General features: G+C 37.8%; 1 protein-coding gene across 6 annotated transcripts in view; it reads right to left on the bottom strand.

Moving 5' to 3' along the window:
• The window catches only part of ARID4B (AT-rich interaction domain 4B), a 101,024-nt gene that overhangs the window by 33,908 nt on the left and 45,318 nt on the right, over window positions 1–21,798 (bottom strand). For all 6 annotated transcript variants that reach the window (XM_040597201.1, XM_040597200.1, XM_040597203.1 and 3 more), the window contains exons 9-16: window positions 18,738–18,817; window positions 17,913–17,986; window positions 16,894–17,039; window positions 11,114–11,186; window positions 9,937–10,031; window positions 8,713–8,810; window positions 8,237–8,504; window positions 7,043–7,215 (exon numbers count right to left, since the gene is read on the bottom strand). In XM_040597201.1, the coding sequence (XP_040453135.1) occupies window positions 7,043–7,215; window positions 8,237–8,504; window positions 8,713–8,810; window positions 9,937–10,031; window positions 11,114–11,186; window positions 16,894–17,039; window positions 17,913–17,986; window positions 18,738–18,817 (1,007 nt within the window). The remainder of the gene's footprint in view (window positions 1–7,042; window positions 7,216–8,236; window positions 8,505–8,712; window positions 8,811–9,936; window positions 10,032–11,113; window positions 11,187–16,893; window positions 17,040–17,912; window positions 17,987–18,737; window positions 18,818–21,798) is intronic.

Below are 21,798 nucleotides of genomic sequence, written 5' to 3'. Positions count from 1 at the left end.
CACAGTTATAACCTCATCTGTCCATGTATGTATGCAAGAGGGAGAGAGGGGGAGGAAAAAAGAATGATCAAAAAAACCCAAACAAGCCTCTTGGCAGTAGACAATAATTGTCAACTTAAAACCAGTATCAAGCAACATTTGCCACAAGGCTGCAAAAACTGGAACCACCCAAGCAGCAACTGATGATACAAGTCAGGGGCAGATGTGTACAAGAGACACAGCAATAAAAATGTAACCATGTTCCAGAAATCAAAGTACCACCAGAAAGCTTATCAGGAGGACTTGAAAGCATTCCCAATTACAACTGCAGACTAAAGAATACTCTTAACTCCATCTCCCACAGATGGGGAACATAAACCTTCAGAAGCAGGCAATTAATGAATTAAAATGCAAAATATTTGTTAATAAAGTAAAATCGTTAAAATGTTTCGATCACACAAATATTGCTTAACATTAGTTCCAAAGGACATTGTGAAATCATTAAGAAGCTAGAAATACACATACAGCAGGTAACCCTCAGCGAATACAAAGATTTAACGCCAACAAGCCCATAATAAGGTTAAATATATCAATGAATATATGTTGTTAATAGATGAAACAGCACATGCTCTTACACCACGAACCAAACTGTAATGTCATGCAAATGCCTTTCTACCCACAACCTTTGGCACTAAACACAGCACGATCACAAAGCTCAGGTGAAACCCACGAGACAAGGTGTGATTTGGAGCGTCAGATCTGTCTCCCAGGATCCGCGTTTTTGCAGCACACCTAACCCTACTCCAGTACACTTCCCATGACACACCACGCTGGCACACACAGCAGGTGAGATGCAAGTTGCAAATGCAAGATTATTTTTTTCAGGGGTTATTCTAAAACTTGAGGAAGCAAGTTTATTTCAATTATTGGTTCAATTAAGTCATTACAGTTAATTGAACCACTAGCAGAAATAAACTCCAGCGTAATTGACACTTGAAGTTAGTTTAGCAATTAGCTTCTATTTTTGCTTCCCTCCTTTTCCCCTTTTTCTCATTTTAGAGCATTATTTAACCTCTACTTCACATAATAGAGAGTTGGAAGATGTAGTCTTCTTCATATTTTTTCTCAATCACAGCTGTATTAAGATGCCCTTAAGTTTTAAGGCAGAGAGGCCATTAGACCTGTGCTTATGCCATGACACTAACACCTCATCTTCCATTAAAGAAAAGAACAAACCCCTCAAAATTCACCAGTATTCGCCTTCCCTCTGAAGTTGCAAAGAAACCCTAAAAATAAAAGCTCCAAGGACTTCTGTCTACACACACAAAAAGTCTGAATAAATGTACAGTTACACTCCATCATTGAGGGAAGGGGAAAGGCACTACCTTGATCTGAATCCCATCTGAGAGCAGACTTGAACCATGCAAGCATGTACTCTGTAACCAGTGTTTTCCTCTGCTGCTAGAGGAGAAGGCAAACAAAAGGACCTCACGTTACTGCTTCTAGTTATTCAGCCAAGTTTTTTTGGATTTGGGATTTTTCGGGGGTGTTTGGTGGTGGGTTTTTTTTAAAATACTTTGAAATTCTTCGAAAGGATAACGGATGGTTCAAAAATCTGGCTGAGAAGTAACAGCACCTTCTATTTTTATGGCAATGGTTCACACTCAGCTCAAAAGCATCTAGTATTTGACAAATGTTTAAGGGCTCACCCATGCACGTAAGTCTCTGTGACAGCTATCATGGTTAATAACCTCCATAGTGACCATAAGCTGTGTAAAATGTGATGACAAAACCACTTTTTCCATTTTCCACATCAAAGATGCCTCCCTTCCATTCAGTGTGATGCACACACAGAACTGGTACATTTACACAGCCACTCTACAGTTTATTATTCTGTCATTAGCAGCTTATTGTTGTATCAAAAGCAATCCTTATGTATATGTATGTAGCAGTGTGTAATCTAAAGTAAGAAGAAAAAAAAAAATCAATTAAGACACTGTTTCTGAAAACATGACTATACAAAAACTTCCTTTCCAATACAAAGGCAGCTGGACTACATAAATAGAATACACATAACAAATAAGAGTATAGAAATATGTTCCTATAAAAGAAACTGCCTAAGTGTGCTTCTTAAAAATGTATTTTTTTTTGTATACACACCAACAGTCTAAGATTCAGAGCAGATGTTCACACCATAAGTGCAACAAACACAACGCATTTCTCTCCCTTCTCACACGCTAATCAATTAAAGCAGACAAGAGCAAGCTATCTCAAGATACAGTTCTCAACACTAATCCAGAAGCTAGAAGGCATGCCTTCTGTATCAAATCTCCTTCACTCCAAAATATTTTAACCTTCCTGCTATCATTTTAGATTCACCACCACAAAGCTTTGACATGTCATTTTAACAGATAAGGACCTGAAGAAAACATTGCCTCTAACAATCTGCTATCTACCATATGTGAAATGGAGCTTCTGACTATTATATAATCCTGTTGTAAACTGCTTTCAGAAAATCCCTATCAAGTGTTTCCAGAAAATTTAACTCTTGTACAAACAGAAGCCATCATCAGCGCAGGCACAGCATATAGCCACCCTACCCTCTAAGGGTAATAAACCCCAGTAAAACCCTTCACATGCGAAACAATGCCCATCTTAACCTCCTCATCTACAGCTTTTATTACTCCTAGCTCCCTCCTACTGCTCATAGGAGGGGAAATGCTATTACTGCATGTAACGATATAGATAACAACTCTAAGATTAAGATTCTTCTTTTGCATGTGAATGGTTTACTCCACTCAAGATTATTAGCCAGAGGTTTAGCATTTTCTTCTTTTGATGCTGTCAAAATGACAGTACCAATTCCCAGAAAACCACACCACGAAAACCTAAACCAGCAGTATTTGACAACCAGAAGTGTTCAGGTTTCTAAAGTATTCTTTAAGAACATCCGTTCATGCATTCCTTCAAGGAAATTAAAAGCAGGCAGTTTTCAAGGAAAAAAAAAAAGAATATTCCAAGAAGTTTCGTAAGACTGAGTAAAAACTCTTTGTGAGTACTGAAAACGTCAGCCTGGTGAGAAAGCGCAGGGGGTAAGAATCCAGCGACGGCAGCCCCTCCTTTTGGTACGGTTAAGGCAGCACCTCAGCCAAAAGTAGTAAAACACAAGAACAAAGGCTCCTGCAATCTGTCTGCACTGTAACTGGGATTACATCAAAGAATCTTGCCTAGTCACCTCAAAAATCCAAGTACTACACCAAGACATAAGCCTGATGCAAATTTTTGTTGGAAAGCAAAAATGACAGTTCACATTCTGAGCACTTAACCTCTCAGTTCAGTATAGAATTCTTGACAGTGGCCTGCCCTAGGTGTTTTAGAGCAAAGCATTAAAAAAAACACACCACCAAAACAAAACATACCAAAACTCCAAAATAAAAATCAACAAAAAAAATCCCTTGAAGCTGAATTATTCACCTGGGAAAAAAATTTCTTACTGGTGTTGATTAATACCAATTAACCTACACTTCAGTTCACAAACTGTATCTACTATGACATTTTTAAAGACTTATTTTTTTTATTTCATTAGCCTACATTAAAACCTCCACACCTTTCAAAAACACCACTAGGCTCCCGGCCTGAGTCTTTTGGGAACACGTTTAACTGTCCAGGCCGTCCATCGTGTAGAAAAGCCCCTGGGTTACAACATGTTAATGTTAGATGCCACAAAGGCAAATTGGATCAACTCTGCAGTGCTACATTTGAAGAACATTACTTCTACAACACGAACTTAGCAGGAACTTCAACGTAAGAAGGATTTTAAACTTTCTTGTTTATTCATTGACTAAGAACGAAGACTTTTTCTGTACGTTAGGGAAAAGGATGGGTTAACAAAAGATATTTCTGGGACAGACCAATAAGAAATAACACATTACTAGCCTTTTTACTATTTTTATGACTAGAAGTTGCACAAAACTGAGTGTATCTAGCACGTGCATCTTCCACTAGTCACAGAAAAAAAAACAAGAAAAAGCATGTTCAAAATAAGGGGCAAGCTGCCTTGGAATCTCTATTCTCAGTGTTCACAGATACGTAAGAAGTCAAGAAACTTGCACTCTGGGGAGGAAAGGAAGAGAACCACACTCAGCCTTTCTTTCTCTTCACCATGTTGTTAAAGTCTCTGCAGAAGGGACCACATCATCCAAGTGGTAGCAGTTTCAAAGGGCTGAGACACATGGGATTGCACATAGAAACAAAACCTGTGGAAAATAAACGACCCTGGCTTCCAGTAGTACTTCCTGACATCTGGAAGCTGGGAATTAGATCCAGTCCGCTCAACAGAAATTCAGCAAGAAGAAACTCAAAGTTTTTCTGTTTTTGTGGTTCCTTGTGTCTATATACACATAAGCTACATGAAGATGCCCAAAGTCCTACAGACATAAATTCAAACAGCAAACTCGACAAGTTTGCCTTATATTAGATTTCATTTGTTTGGCTATTTGGTTGGGACTGTGAAAGACAGATGGTCAATAGCTTGAAAAAGGTTCCAGGAATGTGTTTTAAATAAACTGATGAAAATTCAGTCCACAGTGATCTATTTTGATTACATTTTGGGTAATTTGTGCGTAATTAGTTTTCCACCTACCAAAAAAGTATTTTTTATTTTGCATTTCAGTTCAACAAAACCAAACAGTAGCATTTCCCTCTCTGTTTAACCTTTGTCACTTCTAACCCATAAAGTTTGGGATAAGGAGAGTAACAACATCTAGTAGAACATCGCCACCAGCATACCAGGTTCACAAAACCTCTTTATGCCTTTATAAACACCAAAAAACATTGTTTAGCATTTAGGATGACAGTGACATTTTTAATAAACTCTTTAAAGCTGATACAAGTGCATTTTGTACGTCCTATCCATCTCTGAGGGAAGAAAGGAAAAGTAATCCCACTAACAGGACCACTACAGTACTGCTGCTTATAAATACTTACAGACTGTAACTGCCACAAATGTTTCATTTTTGTGTTTCAATTATTCCTTGAAACATCTCCCCAGCAATGACACCACCACCTACATCTATTTTTAGAGCTATGCTTTCTATTCTAAGCCACTCATTACAACATTTCATGAATCACAAACAGCAAAATACTAGTTCAGAGTTTTTACTGGATGAGCAAAGAGAAGCAGAGAGAAAAGAATTCACTCAATTGCAATCAGATGAATTGGGGAAAATTAAGAGGAAATAGTATTTTCTACAGTTTTTGTTATTTTCATAAATAAAAACCTAAGAAAATTCATAACATTTTTGATGACATAAATAACCCAAAAGAACATGAATCAGGATAAAAAAACACCCACAACAATAAAGGATTACTGAAAAGCAAACACAGCTTACAATTTTGTGTACCATTTACTATAGCAGCACAGTAAGTATTAAGCCACTGTACTTTCCAAGTATATAAATAAACACAAAGTAATGTCACAAACATTCACACATACAAATACAGAATTTAGGGAACTTTATAAACTGCTATTCTCTAAGCAGTGCAGTGTTTTCCATCTATTTAATTATATATTTTAAAAATAGCACTGTAAAAATCAGTCTTTACTTCACTTCTGAAAATTTAGCAAACCTGTCACAGTACAACTCATCCAGCTCACCTTAAAAATGGCAAATGTAACAAATTCCAGCAACTGTCTTTTAAAAAAGAAAAATTCACACAGGATACAAATGAAGTCACATCCACAGAGAAAATGCTCTTTAACTGAGTTAAGGTAAACTTCATTTTTCTGCATTCCGCATTTCTGAGCTCACAGAAATTGCCTACCTGATCTCACTGAAAATATTTAGGAAGATAAAAAGCATTTTACAGAAGGATCCTTCTAGAATCTGTTGTATGGAAATCAAACCCCTTAATTTATTAAAGAAGAACTATTACCAATGAATCAGAAATCAATATACTGAACTACACCATTCTGCTACACCTCTTAATGGACCAGATCCGAAAAGCATTAAGAGTTAATGATATTCAGACAGAAGATTAAGACAGCTGATCTACTAAATAGCAAAGATTGCTGGAATGAACAAGGGAACTAGTGGTCAGGCAACAGCTGGTATTAAGTACAAAAAACCATCCCTGATACACAGAGTGCTGTGAAAGTGTAAGGTGGTGTCGTTATCTGCCTTCCCGCTTGTAATAGCTTCTTCCTTACGCATCCGTTACTGTTTTTTCTTGAATACAAGATACTGTATTAAGAGACCTTTAATCTGACCTGTAAGGGCCATTTTTGTGTTCTTATCACTTGAAATCATACTGTATGAGGTTCCTAATTGCAAGAATATAAACTGTTAACACGCTAGGGATTAGTGAGGAGTGTATTCTGTTTTAAACTTCCTATTTGTTTTGCGTGGCTGCTGAAAAACACTTGTGGGGGTTTTTTTTTGCAGTGAAACAGGAAAACCTGCCCATTCCATCAAGGAAATGAGTGATCTCCTGCACACATCCACTGATTACACGTCCCTGAGCATCCTCATTACTTCAGCTTCCTACTTCCAAAACTCCTGTCTGAAGGACTGCACAATAGACTCCTGCCAGTATCATGCCTACCCAGTGGCAAAGCTGTCACAGAGTGAAGCAAGGAACTCCCATCTTTTGCCATGTTACCCGTAACACACCACTGTCCAACAGCAGAAGCTGGAAAACACAAGTTTGTGCTATACTTGTACCAAAATTGAAGTAGACAAATACTACTGGCAATGGCTGCAATATTTTTGTCTTAAATCAAAGTCACCTATGCTTTACACATTCTTTTCTCACTCAGCTTATAAATATTTAGGCCTGGACCGTGTAAAAACTTAGGCTGTCTTTTTTTTTTTTTTTTTTTAAATTAGATTTGATGCACAAACTTCAATGGATCTAATCATGACAGAGTTAGGAACACATAGGTCTCTGGAAGATAAGAGTCTAATTCATGACAGGGATGTCTGACTTGAAGCTCAAATTACAGGAGTAAATTTTAATTAGCACGCATCAGATGCCTTAGCTGATTATAAACAGTGCAACTTACCCTGCTTTTTCTTTTTCTTCAGTGTCTGCATTTACGGTAGGATTTTCTATTTCTTTAATCTTCTCCTCCTCTTTATCTTCTGGTTTGGTTTCATCTTCAGTTTTGATTACATTTAAGTCCTTTTCTTGATCAGGCTGAGTAGACACAGAATCTGGCAAATTTTTTTTGTTTCCCTGGGATAATACAACCTTTGGTTAACTTACAGGGTGAAATAAAAAAATATTCAAGAAAAGGTAGGCAAAATACACTGAAGTCATATGAACAAAAAAATCTAGAGTCTAGGGCTTGTTCTAAAATTACAACACGTCCACTGTTTTTTCTTCTGAAAACACTAAAGTAAACGTAACAGACTTCAAAGTTGCAGCCAGTATCCTCGCTAGTTTTGTCACAATAATACAGGCGTTCTGCTCTTAGACCTGAACTGCGAAGCAATCCCTAAAGATGAACTTCACAGGGTGTGTTTTCACTCAGGATGCAGAGGCATCAGTACTGGCCCACCTGGCATTCACCCTGGCCTTGGTACCACCAGACCAGCCAGGGCTGGTTGACACTTAGACGCAGAAGCATTACACTGTATTGCACAGTGACCTGAGGAGCTACACTGCTTCCAGAGCAAACTGCTACGTCTGCACAGTGTAGCACATCAGCTCGCTGCCCTGAACTTCCTTTGCTAAAACCACTGAGTCAAGAATGGATTTTGACAAGCTATGAACATTTCTCTCTCTGGACTACTGAACTACATTAGACTACTGTGTACATCACATGGCCCAGGTCTTTGTAGAGCTTCATTGGCTTCACTGGAGCTGAGAAGTAAAAGCAAGACTTATAAGGGCTTAAAAGCATGGCTAAATGCAAAATAAAAATATCAGCACTGTAGTTAGCTGTTGGCATGCATTACCCAGATCACGATAATACTGCACACTAATTAGTCTCTGTTTAACCTCGGAGGCCCCCAAACAAGTGGAATGTTGCAGCTGCTTCCTAACAAGTCAGGCATTTTTACACCATGATCCCCTAAAGCAGGCACCTAGGGATAAATATGGCTCAAATGTGTTGTTCTGAATTAGGTTTACAGCACATTTTTGCCCTGTTTTAAGTCCATTACAGAGATTTCAATCTGAACATAAATTCACGGTTATCAACACACCACCTGACATTATAACAGTATGTAACAGGAACATTACAATATTTTACCAGAATGGAGGGCTTATCATTTTCTTTGCTGTCATTATCATTCTCAGCTAACTTTTTTTCTTCTTCTTGTACTACTGCTACTTCCTCCTGCTTGCGCTCCTCCTTATCCACTTTTATTTCTTTTACGTCCTGCTCTGGTTCTTCACGCATCTTCAATTCTTTTTCTTTCTCACAGTCTTTACAAGGCTTGCTTGTCACTTTTTCTGGCAATGCCATTTGAAATTCAATGTTAGCTGATGTACAATATTCTTCAAAACCATAGAGATATCTAAAAGGAAAAAAAATTGCTTGCAATAAGCAAGTTTGTTTCAAGACAGAGCATGCTACCTAGCAGAAGCTAAACATTATGTTTAAACCTTAAAAAACTGTATTATAAGCAAAAAGTTATGGACCTCATGTATATTATCGCTACCACAGGATCACTGCAGTTCATTCTAGTGCTGTTTGAGCACAAACTTCAAAGCTTTATTACTTACTTTTTGTATGCACATTTAACATTATATCCTGCAGCTGAATTCAATACAGGGATTCCAAGATCTTGATAAACTTGCTTCCACACTGCTCCACTTTCAATCTGTTAAAGAAAATGAAGCCATGGTTTCTGAATTAACTCACTGACACAAAAAAAATTAAGTCAACAGGGTTTACAACTTTGCAAAATAATTAGAAGTAATTTCCTCTGACCTATAAAATTACTATTTATCACACATACAGTATTTCACTGTAATGCAAACTGTAGTCTAATGTAACTAATTTAAGCAATTTAGCATTTCTGCATTTCAGTAAGTCACAGCCGACTTTCCTCTCCAGGTGGTCATATAATGGAGGAAAGAAAATACAAAGATCAGAAAAAACAGTACATCATTTTTATTTTATATTTAAAGTAATTCTTAACTATCAGAGCTAGAATTTTAACTAAACTGTAAAGAAAAACATGCATTCAAAGCATTAACAATACTCAGCCCTGGCGGTACTGCACCAGATACAGTGGCTATCAGTCTTTCATTATGTCCTTAATATGCCCTTTGGTGTCCAAGTTTTGTGACAGCGTGACACGCTCGTTTCTGACCATCTGGGAAGGTAAAGCAGAGGTACTGCAATACCCAAGTACGAGATCCTCTCTTGTCCACCAGAAAGGTGTCACTGCACAAACATACCTCCTTCAACAGGCAGGCTAAATTTATGGGAAGTGGTCCAAAGCAGTAACAGAACCTGCTTGGCCATGAATTCCACATGCTTCAATTACTGCTCCAAGACCAATCCCGCTAATCCCAGTCAGCACATTCTTCTACATATTGCCCAGAATACATGGGAATTAAGGGCCTCACATCAGACCTTAAACTAGATCCCTTGTCTTGGAGATTTTATTACGCAGTTACTCTTCTCACTTCCTGAGGTAACAACTTTATCAGACAAACATTTCTTGAGATACCACAAAACCACACATGCTGGATGATTTTATGCAGCAATAATTAAATATGTTGAGTCGATGTGTAACTTATTTAGAATATAATTAGTTTCTGGTTCCTGTTAAAGTATGTTTTTCAGAGCTACGCAGGATGTCTTACACAGCTGTAGTATTCAATTTTCGTACATCTAAAGCTCCTGTGTAAGATTTCTTTTTATCACCACATAAACAAGAATAAACAGCATCCTCTCACATTTTGCGGCTGTGGAACATTCATCATACTAATACTCACATTATCAAATCCTCCAAGCTTGTGTACCAGTCTGAATAATTTGAAGAGATTCAAATTTCTATATCCTAATACAGGTCGCTTGTTAATAGGAGTCCCTATGAACAAAGGCAGTTATATACAGTGTTTTGAAGGTTTCTTTTCCAGAGTAACATAAAATTCCCATCATATGCACTACTACACTATTAAATACAGTATTGCAAACCCCTCCCTCTAACCATCTCATGGATGTGGTCTCTTCACGAAACCAAACAAACTCGAGTCTTAACCCATTTTCCATGTAGTTCAGTACTGTAATTTAATTCATACATATGCATTCTTCCATATATTACTGAACATTCACAAATGATGCAACTTTTCCTGCTACCTATATTATACATATTTTTAACCCACTGAAACAATTTTATCTACAAATACCAGCATAAACCCTTCACTACAACCAAGAAAAAATACCCCCCAGAGAACAAATCCCACAATGCTGCAAAGAGATGAAATTTCCTAAACTACTGTACTCACAGTAGCTACCACATTGTCATCTTTTGTAAACAGTTCCTCAACTCATCTTCACGTGTAATTAAAGAGATACTAATTAACCAGTTACAATACAAATTTAAGTACAAACACCTTCACCCCTGCCTCCACAGACACTGTACTTTTCCTGCAGTGTATAAATACCTGATAAAGGTTTAATATAATAAAAGGCATTTCCTTTTAAAAACATTACAATTTACCTTACTGATAATACCAATGCTTTTAAGTGATCTGGATTCAGACAAGAAAATTAGCACAAACTAAATGCTTTCTTCCGTGATCCTAAGAAGGGTGGTGGTGGTTTAATTTTATTTTGTTTAAGTATTTTAACATTATTAAACTGAGCATATCTATCACTATAATGGAGGGTATTACATTTTATCATGCACACTGTAAGTACACAGTAGAAAAAATAAAACATGTGAAGTACTATCCATTTATTTCTGAACGCAGGAACTGACTGTATCTTAGGAGAACAGTCAAGTGACAGACTTCTAAATAGCAGGCGAGTCAGAAGTAATGAATACAGCCTCACTGTTTCCAGATCTGAACTGCAAAGCACTACTAGTTTACAGACCCAATTCTTCAAAGTACTGCTAAGCAATACATCTACCTTCAACTTCTGCAAGTCAAAGATTAAAATGCCTACCTCTGTCTTCCATGAACTTGTATAACTGCTGAAGAAAGTTCTCTCGTTCTTCAGGAAACGGCTCTATTTCCTCCTGTGTAAAGTAATGCACACAAGGAAATTATCACCATTTTGAGTTATAGTCCTTCATTAAGAAACATACAGCAGTGATCATTTAGGTTCAAATATCCAATTTGTTTTACTGGAGTCAGCAACAGGATGCCATACACATACACTCTCAGTGCTATGCTCACATGGAAATAAGTTCTATAGACTACATTTTTTCAAAATATATAAAACTAACTGTGAAGACACACTGAAATTGAGTTTTTGATTGATCACTGAAGTATTGTAAGTGGTATCATAAATCAAGATGCATTTCAATTTTGTCCGTTTATGAAGAAAGTCTGGGAGACACCACTACTAATGATCGAGAGATTGTATCAGAAGTCTCAGATTTATTTCTACTGTAGTTCATTAAGCAACTCCTTGATACTTGGATACACTATGTCACTTTCAGGGATGAAGCGAAAGAGAAAATGGTTCTTGCACGTTTTTAAGAGTTCTAATCCACAGTACTGGCAAACCAGAGCCAATGGCACTGCATGCACACTGCCATGGGGTACCAGCTGAACGCATGGTGAGAAGGATCCCAGAACTGAAGTAACAATAAATATTTCGGATGTTCAGTTCATTGCACTAATAAACCTTTGTATTAGATTTACTTAGATTAATAAACAGTGGAGTTTCATAACAAAGCACTGTGGCTTATTTTATTACCCTAGATAATTTCCTTAGGAAATCTGACTTGCCACAACCAAGTAGCAATAAGATATGAATATAATCAGAATTCTTAGAAATTCTGATGACTAAGCTACTACAAAACAACATGCTAAATACAAGTTGATTAATTTTCTGCATACTTTTTTAATACTACCTTGTAAAGTTTCCAAAAATAACTAATAAAAGTTATCGAGTAAATCTAAAAGAAATTATTTTTCTTTAGTGCATTTTCATTCCACGTTTATCTTTTCCATTCTTCAACAGTCTCTTTGTATGAAATATTAAAGCTTCACCTACCCTGAAGCAAGGGGACAAAACATATTGTCCTTAAAGTTATAGCAAGACAGTTGAGAAATCAATAGAAACAGAGTATCATTATTAAACACATAAAAAAACCACAAAAAAACCCAAAACAAAAAAAAAACAACCCTCCCAACATCTGCTGAAGCTATTTAATAACAAGATGGATGGCTGAAAATAATGTCAAGGAAGGTTATAACTACTACTAGTGAGTAGGGTGGGGTTTTTTTATTCTATACATCCTCTTCTCCATTAAATGCACTTGGAGGACATACCAGAGCAGGCAAAAAAATGGAGAACCAGTATTCACAACATGATGAAACAGTTGTCGTTTAGGTATAATTATCAACAGAAATGCAATGAAAATATTTCAGTCTCGCATAGGCAATGCAAGAGGGAATTATCTGCAAGATGCATTACGCGATGAGCAGCTATCTATCTGAAACCGAGCACACCAGCAAAGCTCTGAGCAGGCCACTTCAATGAGCAAGGAGGACAGGCTGGGGGGAGAACTGCAGCCAGTATGCTAGATGCATCCTCACAGGGCGGGGGGCACCAGAAACCAGGGATATCTAGCAATTCTTCACCAACAGGTACAAGGTGACGCTGCAGCCCTGCACACAGTACAGACAAATGCCTGGTTAAGAGCATTCGTGTTTCGCATGCCACAGAGAACAAATGACTTGATGGAATCGATAGGGTTTTGGAGTTTGTTTTCATCTGGTTTAGTCTCACATGACACATACTTTGAAAGGACTTTTACCAGCATATGCTGGATCATGGCAAAGAGATCATGAGCACTTACTTGGGTTTCTCACGTTCCTCACCAACAAGAGAACACTCGCCGTAAGAAAATGGTCCCACAGAGCTTTTATTTTTTATTTTTTTTGCAGAGGGGTTGGGGTGGGGCAGTCTTTGAACTAAAACTTCCAGAAACCCAACAAAGCTTTTAAAAAGGAATATATGCTTTTTAAATATTAAGGGAACTAAAGTAAAGGTGATGAAGAAGCCAAATAAAATACTGCCACTCCTTTCTCACCATAAAAGTCAATGTCTGAAGAGTATGAAACGTGCTAATTCAGAGGTGCCAGAATGGCAGGTGGATACTCCTTTACTAATTTTCCCAATAGAGATCAAACCAAATTTTTAAAATGTGTGCAAAGCAGGGAAGCTTAAGACCCTGCATGCTGCTGAAAAGCATTTTCACTTTCTCAGACTCTACAAAATCAGTAGATATTATACTATGATAATAATACCTGTTAATAGTCTCTGAACACTTACAGAATCTCTTAATCAAGAAGTCAGACAAGGTTTCCTAGCTAGCGGTTTGAAGCAGGCACAACACACTCTGTCAGCCTCATACTTCTAAGTTAGACAACCATGATCCTATCAAATCATTCTGTAGTATCTAATGTATCTGTCCATGTCACAAAGGTAAAAAAGAAAGTGGCTTGTATGTATGATAATGCAATCCAGAAAATTAGCAACATGTTTTTTTGCAACACATAAAATTCACGCAGTATTACAGTGCAGCACTAGAAAAGAGGGTCTTTGTCAACTACCTACCATCAGATTTAGTAAAGAAAGGAAGGCCATTTTCCAGTCTTGCATTTGGGGAAAAAAAAAAGGCGAGAGGAAGGCAATTCCTAAGAAGAGAAGCAACGAGGATTTACATGTCTACTCCTATCTATCTCTAAAGATATGTACGGAAGCATCTATGTATCTATGACAGTGTGTGTGAATATATATATATACACACACAGGATAGGAGCATCTATATATGAAGCCTGAGGTCACATATATAAGAGTTTGTTTTGGGGTTTGGTGTGTTGGGTTTTTTTTGTTTGGTTTGGGGTTTTTTTGTTTGCTTGTTTTTGTTCTGGTTCATGGGTACCAGGACCATACAGATGGCTTGAAGGCCACCAGTGAGAATTTTTCATGTCCTGGAAAGCACCAGAACAATCTGCAGGTGGGTGACAAAAGTCCCAAGAGAAGGCCCACAGATCCTGTTTGAGAAGAGATGCTGCCTGATAGTCAGGTTACAGGCACAAACTCATAAAGACAGGAAGCTGCAGAAACTGCTCAAAGGTGGGTGGAGAGATAAAAAAAAAGTGGGGGGGGTGTGTGTGTGTGTGTGTAGTATTTTGCCTCTGTTTTAGAAACCTCCTAGTTCAACAGGTGACTTAAACACTGGGTACTGCAGAAGAAATTATCACAAGAGATGTCACAATAAATCCCAAAACATTTGCCTGAGATGAGATCTTCATGTCTAGCACATGGGAAGACTAGCTCTTACAACATCACAGGCAACTAAGAGGAGCCAGAGAGATGAACAAAGGGTACAAGGTCAAATAGTTACAAACACTGTAGCTAAAGACTGTGAATTTTTCACCTAAAAGTAGTGAAGGAATGCTCACTATATAAAAATCAGGTTTGTACCCATGCAGGTTGACACATATCTACATTCTTAGCGCCCATTGCTGGACATGAACCTGCTCTGAAAGTTCAGGAATTGTGCTGAGCCCATGGAAGTACTCCTTGCTTCTCAACACATTAAGAAGAGCAGAGCCCCTTGCAAACTGGGCTTTGTAACTTTTGATCAGAGCCACTTAATGTCCTGTGAGCTTAAAGAAGAGGCAGAATGAATTCATGAGCATGGAGAGGTGGCAAAGTTTTTACTTCACACCTTCACAATCTCCCAGCAAATATTAAAATACAGAAATGAATGAATAAAAGATGGAACACCATCTTCTGGTATGCCACCACCACAATCTCCAGGGAGGATGTATTGAGAGGACTGTAACAACCACTTAGACCCAAACCAGCTCAGTTTCTCCTTTACAACTCCACTATTGATGGCAATTTCAGTCTCCTGCGTTACTGGCAGTTGCGTAACACATTAAAGAACAGCTCCAAGACCTTAGTGAGAGAAAAAATGATAATGAGCAGATATAGATTTTGAGTACCACCAGAAGGTACAGAGGAAATAGAAGATTCAAAAACCGCTCTCTTCCAGCTTCACAGCCTGCTGTGAAATAGAAGCTCCTTCCATGTATTTTCTTCTATCCTCGTGTCTCTGTGTTTTTTTTGGACAGGAGAATGGGAGGAAAGAACAGAGAATTATAAAACTACACAAGGCAGGACTCCAAACTCCACAAGAGAAGAAAGGTGGAAGAGGAGGCATGAGCTAATGCCTTGATTGAAAGCTGTTTTGCTTCTTTACACCAGGTAGCCAAAGAGATAGCTTGTAGTGAAGCAATTTTTCAGTAGACCAGGATGAGAGAGAGGTACAGCTCCTCACATTTCTTGGTAGTTATTTGAATGTTTCAGAATCTCTTCACTTTTCACCACTCTGAAAACAGTAAACTCCATTTTCTACAGCTAGAAGCAGTGAAAGAACAGTGCAAACCACTTGCAGTATCTGCTTTACAACAGGACCTACAGCTGTAGGCTAGCATAGCAATCTGGGAGCAGGGAAGGAGGACAGGGTGACAGAGACACAAGCGAGGAGATGACAACCACAGGACCATGCCAGCCTAGTTTGGTTTCTTTTTGAAATATGTCAAGAATACAGGTCAGTTACAGCTTGGAGCTGCCTTCTCAGATGGAGCTCCTCTGTAAAAGGTAGCAAACCTCCCCATGGCTTGGAATGTGTGGTAAGTCATGGGAACATACTGGGGTAACAGCTCTATAGCCAGCAGAAAAGTTTATCATCATTTATGTCAGCAGCTACTTACAGCAGCATGATTTTAGCATGCACAGATCTCACTCCATGGCCACAAAGGGGAAAATAAATCAACACACTCATGACACACAACAAAGCAGATGCAGGACAAACCGTGGAGGGAAACTAAACCCTTCTGTGCGCTACAACACACTGCATTATTATTATAGAAGGGCAAACAACTGTTTATTTGGAGGGAGAGTGAACTACAAACTGGAAACCCATCTGGGCCATAACTGACGTTACAGCCCAGCAATTAATATCAATGTAAGAAACCTCAAGTTCTAAGTCAGTCAAAAAAAACCTCCTTGGCCTTCCAATACTGAAACCACAGGTGAAAAGAAAAGGCCAGACTGGATTTACATACAGTTGCAAGACATAAATGCTGATGTTTTCAAAGAAAACAGAAAGATTAAAATTTATCAAAACAGTTGAAGTAATTTAAGCACCACACATCCTTTAACAGAAACAACTTAAATATGTTTTAGTTACACAGATCTTCCCAGTTAGAAGACAGCCAGACCTTTGACACCTAGCAGTTGGGTTCCATGTAGAAATACACTCAAGTAAAGATGACCTTTTTTCTTTTGGAAAAAACAACGTGCATGTGGACAGCAGACACCAATATCTACCTTTCATCTTGCTCAGTCCCTAATAGGTACTACAACCCCTTCTGCTACCGCATTAAGATCGGTATACAAAGATTCTAAAAAAGGATCTTGAGTTTTGATTTCTTCTTATCATTAGAACCTAACAACTCAGTCTTTCAACTACACGTTTTTTGCTCAGTGACTCAAAGATATTTGTTAAGATTTTCAAGTTGATATCTTTACATTAACTGATCTTTGCTAAATAAGATTTTGAAAACTGAGAAATAATAATGTCGCCAATGTTAACATGTTAAATTTTCCCAAATGTTCAGAAGACCTACTTTAGTATTTCAGTCTCGCTAATTTTTATCAGCTATGTATCTATGCCCTTTACTGTCACTTGCCTCTTCTTCACTGCTGTTATCCTCTTTTTCTTTTTCATCTTCTTCTTCTTCTTCAGCTTCACTGCTGGAGCTGTCTTCTTTCAATTCTGTTTTCCAGTTACTAGGAACAGTTCTGGTTTTATGGAATTCAAGGGCTTGGTCAAAAGCTGTAAAAGGAGCAACATCTGTTAGCACTGCAGGAGTATCAGTTTGACCATACATTTAATCAAAAAAACGGCTGCACACAGGAGAAGGAAGAAATACTGATAATTAACAATTCCACCCCCAAATTCAAAGAACTTCAACAACAACACTGTGTTGTCCATCCTTATTTGTCTTCCTCAGCCAAACCGGCCTAATGTTCTCTGCAAATCAAGTTATTCAGAGCTATTATTAGCTTTATTACCATGTTAGTGTCTACAGACACAAATAAAGATCTTCTGTATTAGGGCATATATGAAAATTTAATTAAGGGAACCCTTACTCCAACAGGTTTTCACTGTGGTTTACGTACATATTTATATACATACATAAATATTTATACATATATATATTAATCATATATATATTCCAACAAGAAGGAGAAAGCAATATGCACAAGCTAATTCTAAGACACTGATCATACAAACTCAAACTTTCAAATTAATCCACAATTCCAGTTTCTTGACAGTGCATAAACGCAACTTATAACTATTAGGGGTATTATGATAAGCATAACTCTATACGAAGGTCTAATGCAAAAGGCTGAACACTAATAACCTATAAATCTAGCATGCACTGTATGATTATATCCTTTGTTTGGCATGTCTGCATTTAAAACAAGTGCAGTAGAGTGGGGGGTTTTTTGTTGGTTTGTGGTTTTTTATTAAAAAAAGTTCCTCTAGATTTTAAGAAGTGTTCTCCTTAAATACATTATGCTATAGGAAAAGATCCTGTATTTTAGCATTTTAAAGACAAGCTAATCTACTATAAATTCAGTTCAATTTACATAACAAAGTAAATACATATGAATGTGTTTTCTCATAGAAAGATATTTTTACCTTGTTTTAACAAAGCGTCAGGCTTTGGTGAAGTTTCAGTAATCTCCCGAACATCTTTTCTTGGCACAGAAACACTAGATAATTTAGAAAGTGTTAAAAAAAAAAAAAAGTATTTCAATATCCTTTCTGTTAAATTGAACCAAGCACAATAAATGGCTGCCATTTTTAAAATAAAAACTGAAACCTAGAAAAACAGAATTCTATTATCCACCATCAATCCCCCTCCCTGACCAACATGAGCTTAAGAACACAAAGTTCCTTATTCTATTGCAAATACCACACAGTCCGGTTTTCTTTGTTTCTCTTATTTTCTTTCCTACTTTGAGTACTATCAAATCTATTTTCAGAGAACATGATAACTAGCAGTTGTAGTCTAGACTGAGATAAACATACGCCTTACTACCACAAAAAAAGAAAGAATTTCTATGTGTGCACGTGGTGCATGCACACACCTCCACCCTCCCCACCCCCCCTGTAGCTGGATTAGCTTATGGCCACATCTCTGAAAAGCAGCGCTCTGTTCCAACCAGAGCAGGAGAGTCTCAGGCCATTCTCAAAGTCATGAAAGACTGCTTTGTTTGCCACCACTGTAACAATGAAATTAAAGCTAAGACAGATAAGATTTATGCAACCCATTATTAATAATGCCAAAGTTCAAGACTAATTTCATCAAAATGCAGGCTGTTAACAGTTTTCTAAACATTCGAAAAATCTTGGCAGTGCCTTACTGAGCTTTCTAACGTTATTAATGCTTTACCCAACACATCTCATACAGTATTTCACTTGACAGGTACAGATTTTATTCAGTTATCAACTTCTACTCACAATTTGCCATCCTTGAAAGAGCGAACAAGAATATTATCTTTTTTCACTGCAATATCATCACTACAATCCGGGCAAACCACCTGCAGAGATATTACAAATGCAAAGTTTAGAGAGAAAAAAGAAAAACAAGAGAGTAATAATATATACCAATGCTTCTCAAAAAGCTTTTGGGCTCATTTCTCTTTAGCAACACTGAGATCCATCAAAACACAGGAGGGGTGACCTCCTGGAATTACTGAATGCACAAGGTCATGCTCGCTTCCTGGAGGGAACTGACAGCTGCTGTCAAGAGACAAGAAAGAGCACCACGCTGACAAAAGTTAGGTACCTGTCGCGCCACTACAGCTTATTCTCCTCCTCATCCTAAAAGGAGAGAACTTCCACCAAGTGCTGCCAACTGAGCTGGAGACCTTGTATTGCAAGGATGTAATCACACACAGTTTCAAAAACAAATGCCTACAGGATTTATGAAATACAGTTTTATAATGGAGGATTCGTAGGTTATCTACCTAGGAGAGAAGAGTGCCTCAAGTACAAGTATTATGATAGGTTCTTTAATTCAAGTAGACTAATCAAGTCTAGCACTGAGATAACATATTAATTATCTGTTGCAACTTTAAAAGCTATTTAAGTTTTGTTAAACCAATATAGAAGTTACTAATTAAAAAGTTTCAGGAAATTTCATTAAAAGAAAAATAAATACTGATTTTCCAGAGTTATAGAAGAGAAAAGCAACCCCCTCCATCACTCATCTTTCTTCTTTCAAAACTTGTGTAGCTCCCTGAAAGTTAAGAAAATTCTAGCTGCTACAAAACCCCAAGGAGCAGCAAATGACCGCAGTCCTAATTTAGCCCCAGTAAATACCTCTTCTCTCTTAAACCAGCTCCTTTCAGCCCTACTTTTTCCACCATACACACAAAGATACTGCACAACAAAATGGTTTTTCCCTCCTTACACAGGTCACCAGCCATATGGCATTTTAGAAGGTAAAGTCAAAAGTTCCAACTGATTTGGAGAGCTGCGCATCACACAGCATAAGCTAAAAATAGGCTTCTCGAGAAAAATGAGACTTAACAGCCTCAGTCTCCAAATGCAATGCATTCTACAGTCTCCAAAAAAACTACAAAACTACAACTCACTAACTGAAATGCAGTTTGAGATATAGTTTTCAACAGTTGGTGAAGGTAAGAGAGAGTGATTAGCACCCCCCATTTGAAACAGAGCGGTGCAACCTCCTGGCTCTCTGAAGATGGAGAAAGGTCCTTCTGGCTTTAGCCACTGGTTTTCTAGAAGCATCAAAATCTCAGTATTCAGAAATTCATACAGAGTTGGGAAACAGCTTACAACAACCTCATCTAGTGCCTTTACATCAAGCAACATCACCTCAATTTTGCCTGAATCAAGTTTTCTAAATTTCTTTGCAAAACAAACTCCACTGAATCACAGGAGAATGAGGGAGATGATCCTATGTAAACTCAATTTTCTGAAAATGCTGCAAGCAGATTTCCTCGCTGCACCTTCCAAAAGCCTTTAAGTACACATTAAAATGAAGCAATGCTATAAGGCTTACTAAATCATACTCTCTGACATTAAGGAGCAACTGCCAGGCCTTTTTGCAGTTACAATTAGCCATTGCTCTCAATCCACCACCACCCCCCAAAAAAAACCCAAAACAAAGCCAAACAAAGAAAAAACCCACAAAAAAACCATGCATGCAGGATAAAACCAACACAGTCAGTCGCTGAGTCCGAAGAATAATTCTTACCAGATTTAGATTTCTACAGCTCTACATTTATAAGGGACAGGTTATAGGACTGATATCCAAAGTTTCTACTACTAATCTGAACTGTTATTTGCTGTAAAGGTTTAGACTAATCCCTGAACGTCTTTTCACATAATAAACTTGAAAATGTCCTCTGTGCTTATACACAGAGCTTATCTGCACACAATATAATTAATTAATAATTAGCATAACAGAAAGTTAAAGCAAAATTTATCAGTAATAAGATAAAATTACTTTGTTGTTAACAGTAGATGTAACCTGCTTACAAGGTAAAAGAATGGAGAGGTATAGCTACAGGGGAGAGGATTACAAAAGGAAAAAAAAAACCCTATTTGGGGCATAAATCTATTCTTTGGCACAACCTTTCAGGTTAAATGCAATATGATGTTTATTTGCAGAGCTATAAACCTGATTACTAAAATAACAGTTAATCTAGGATAAGCTATTTCAGAGTTAACGAGCTCCACCCTCAAACTTTATCCCCCTACTGCTTCTCATTCATCGCAGGAAGCTTTCCACGAAGAGCTATTCCAATCTCCAAATGAAACCCACAGAAATAACCGTGTGTATCTTTAGGATACCCTGGGAGCCTAAGCAACAATTCAGTTCATTTTTAAGGTCTGACCCACAGCTACCCTGAGTAGCACTACATCACTCCCATGCAAGCACAATACCTACCAGAGGGACTGCATGGAAACTGCCACCTGCATCACCACAAGCGCTAACCCAACAGTGTGGCATCAGCCACCTCAAGCCAGTCCTGCTGCCCGCTTCTCAGAGTGTGGCTAGGAGGCAGGCGACGTTGCATCAATCTTGATGACAGCTTTCAGTAAAGAAACAGCTCGATTTTCTTGTCTATTACTGAAAGCCTCTCCTAAAGCTGTCATTAACATGGCATCTCCTTCCTGTATATTCTGCCCTCTCCCTTGTTATAAAAAAAAATAAATAAATAAGACTGCAGTAACTCCTCTCCCACCAACTTTTCCAACAGAAGTCCTGCTGGAAAGCCTCTGGACTACACTACAAGCTGCCAGAGGTGGCAAGTAGAAAGTTGCAGCTGAGAACTACTGCAAACATTAAGGGTTAAGTGTGATGGCATCTTTTCAAAAGCAAAGCACAAGTTTTGCTGAAATCAGAGAAACTTTTTAAGCTTTCATTGCCAGGGAGAAATATTCAAATATTTATAATTCATAATAAAATAAAAATTAAAAAGCACGGTAGTAGAAGGTACCACATATGAAAACGTTAATTTCTAAATATGAGTCGGTGTATATGCAA

Source organism: Falco naumanni, chromosome 6, assembly GCF_017639655.2.
Source record: "Falco naumanni isolate bFalNau1 chromosome 6, bFalNau1.pat, whole genome shotgun sequence".
Classification (NCBI taxonomy): Eukaryota; Metazoa; Chordata; class Aves; order Falconiformes; family Falconidae; genus Falco; species Falco naumanni.
The sequence above is the reverse complement of the archived record's forward strand: the minus strand, read 5'-3'. Positions and strand labels throughout refer to the sequence as shown.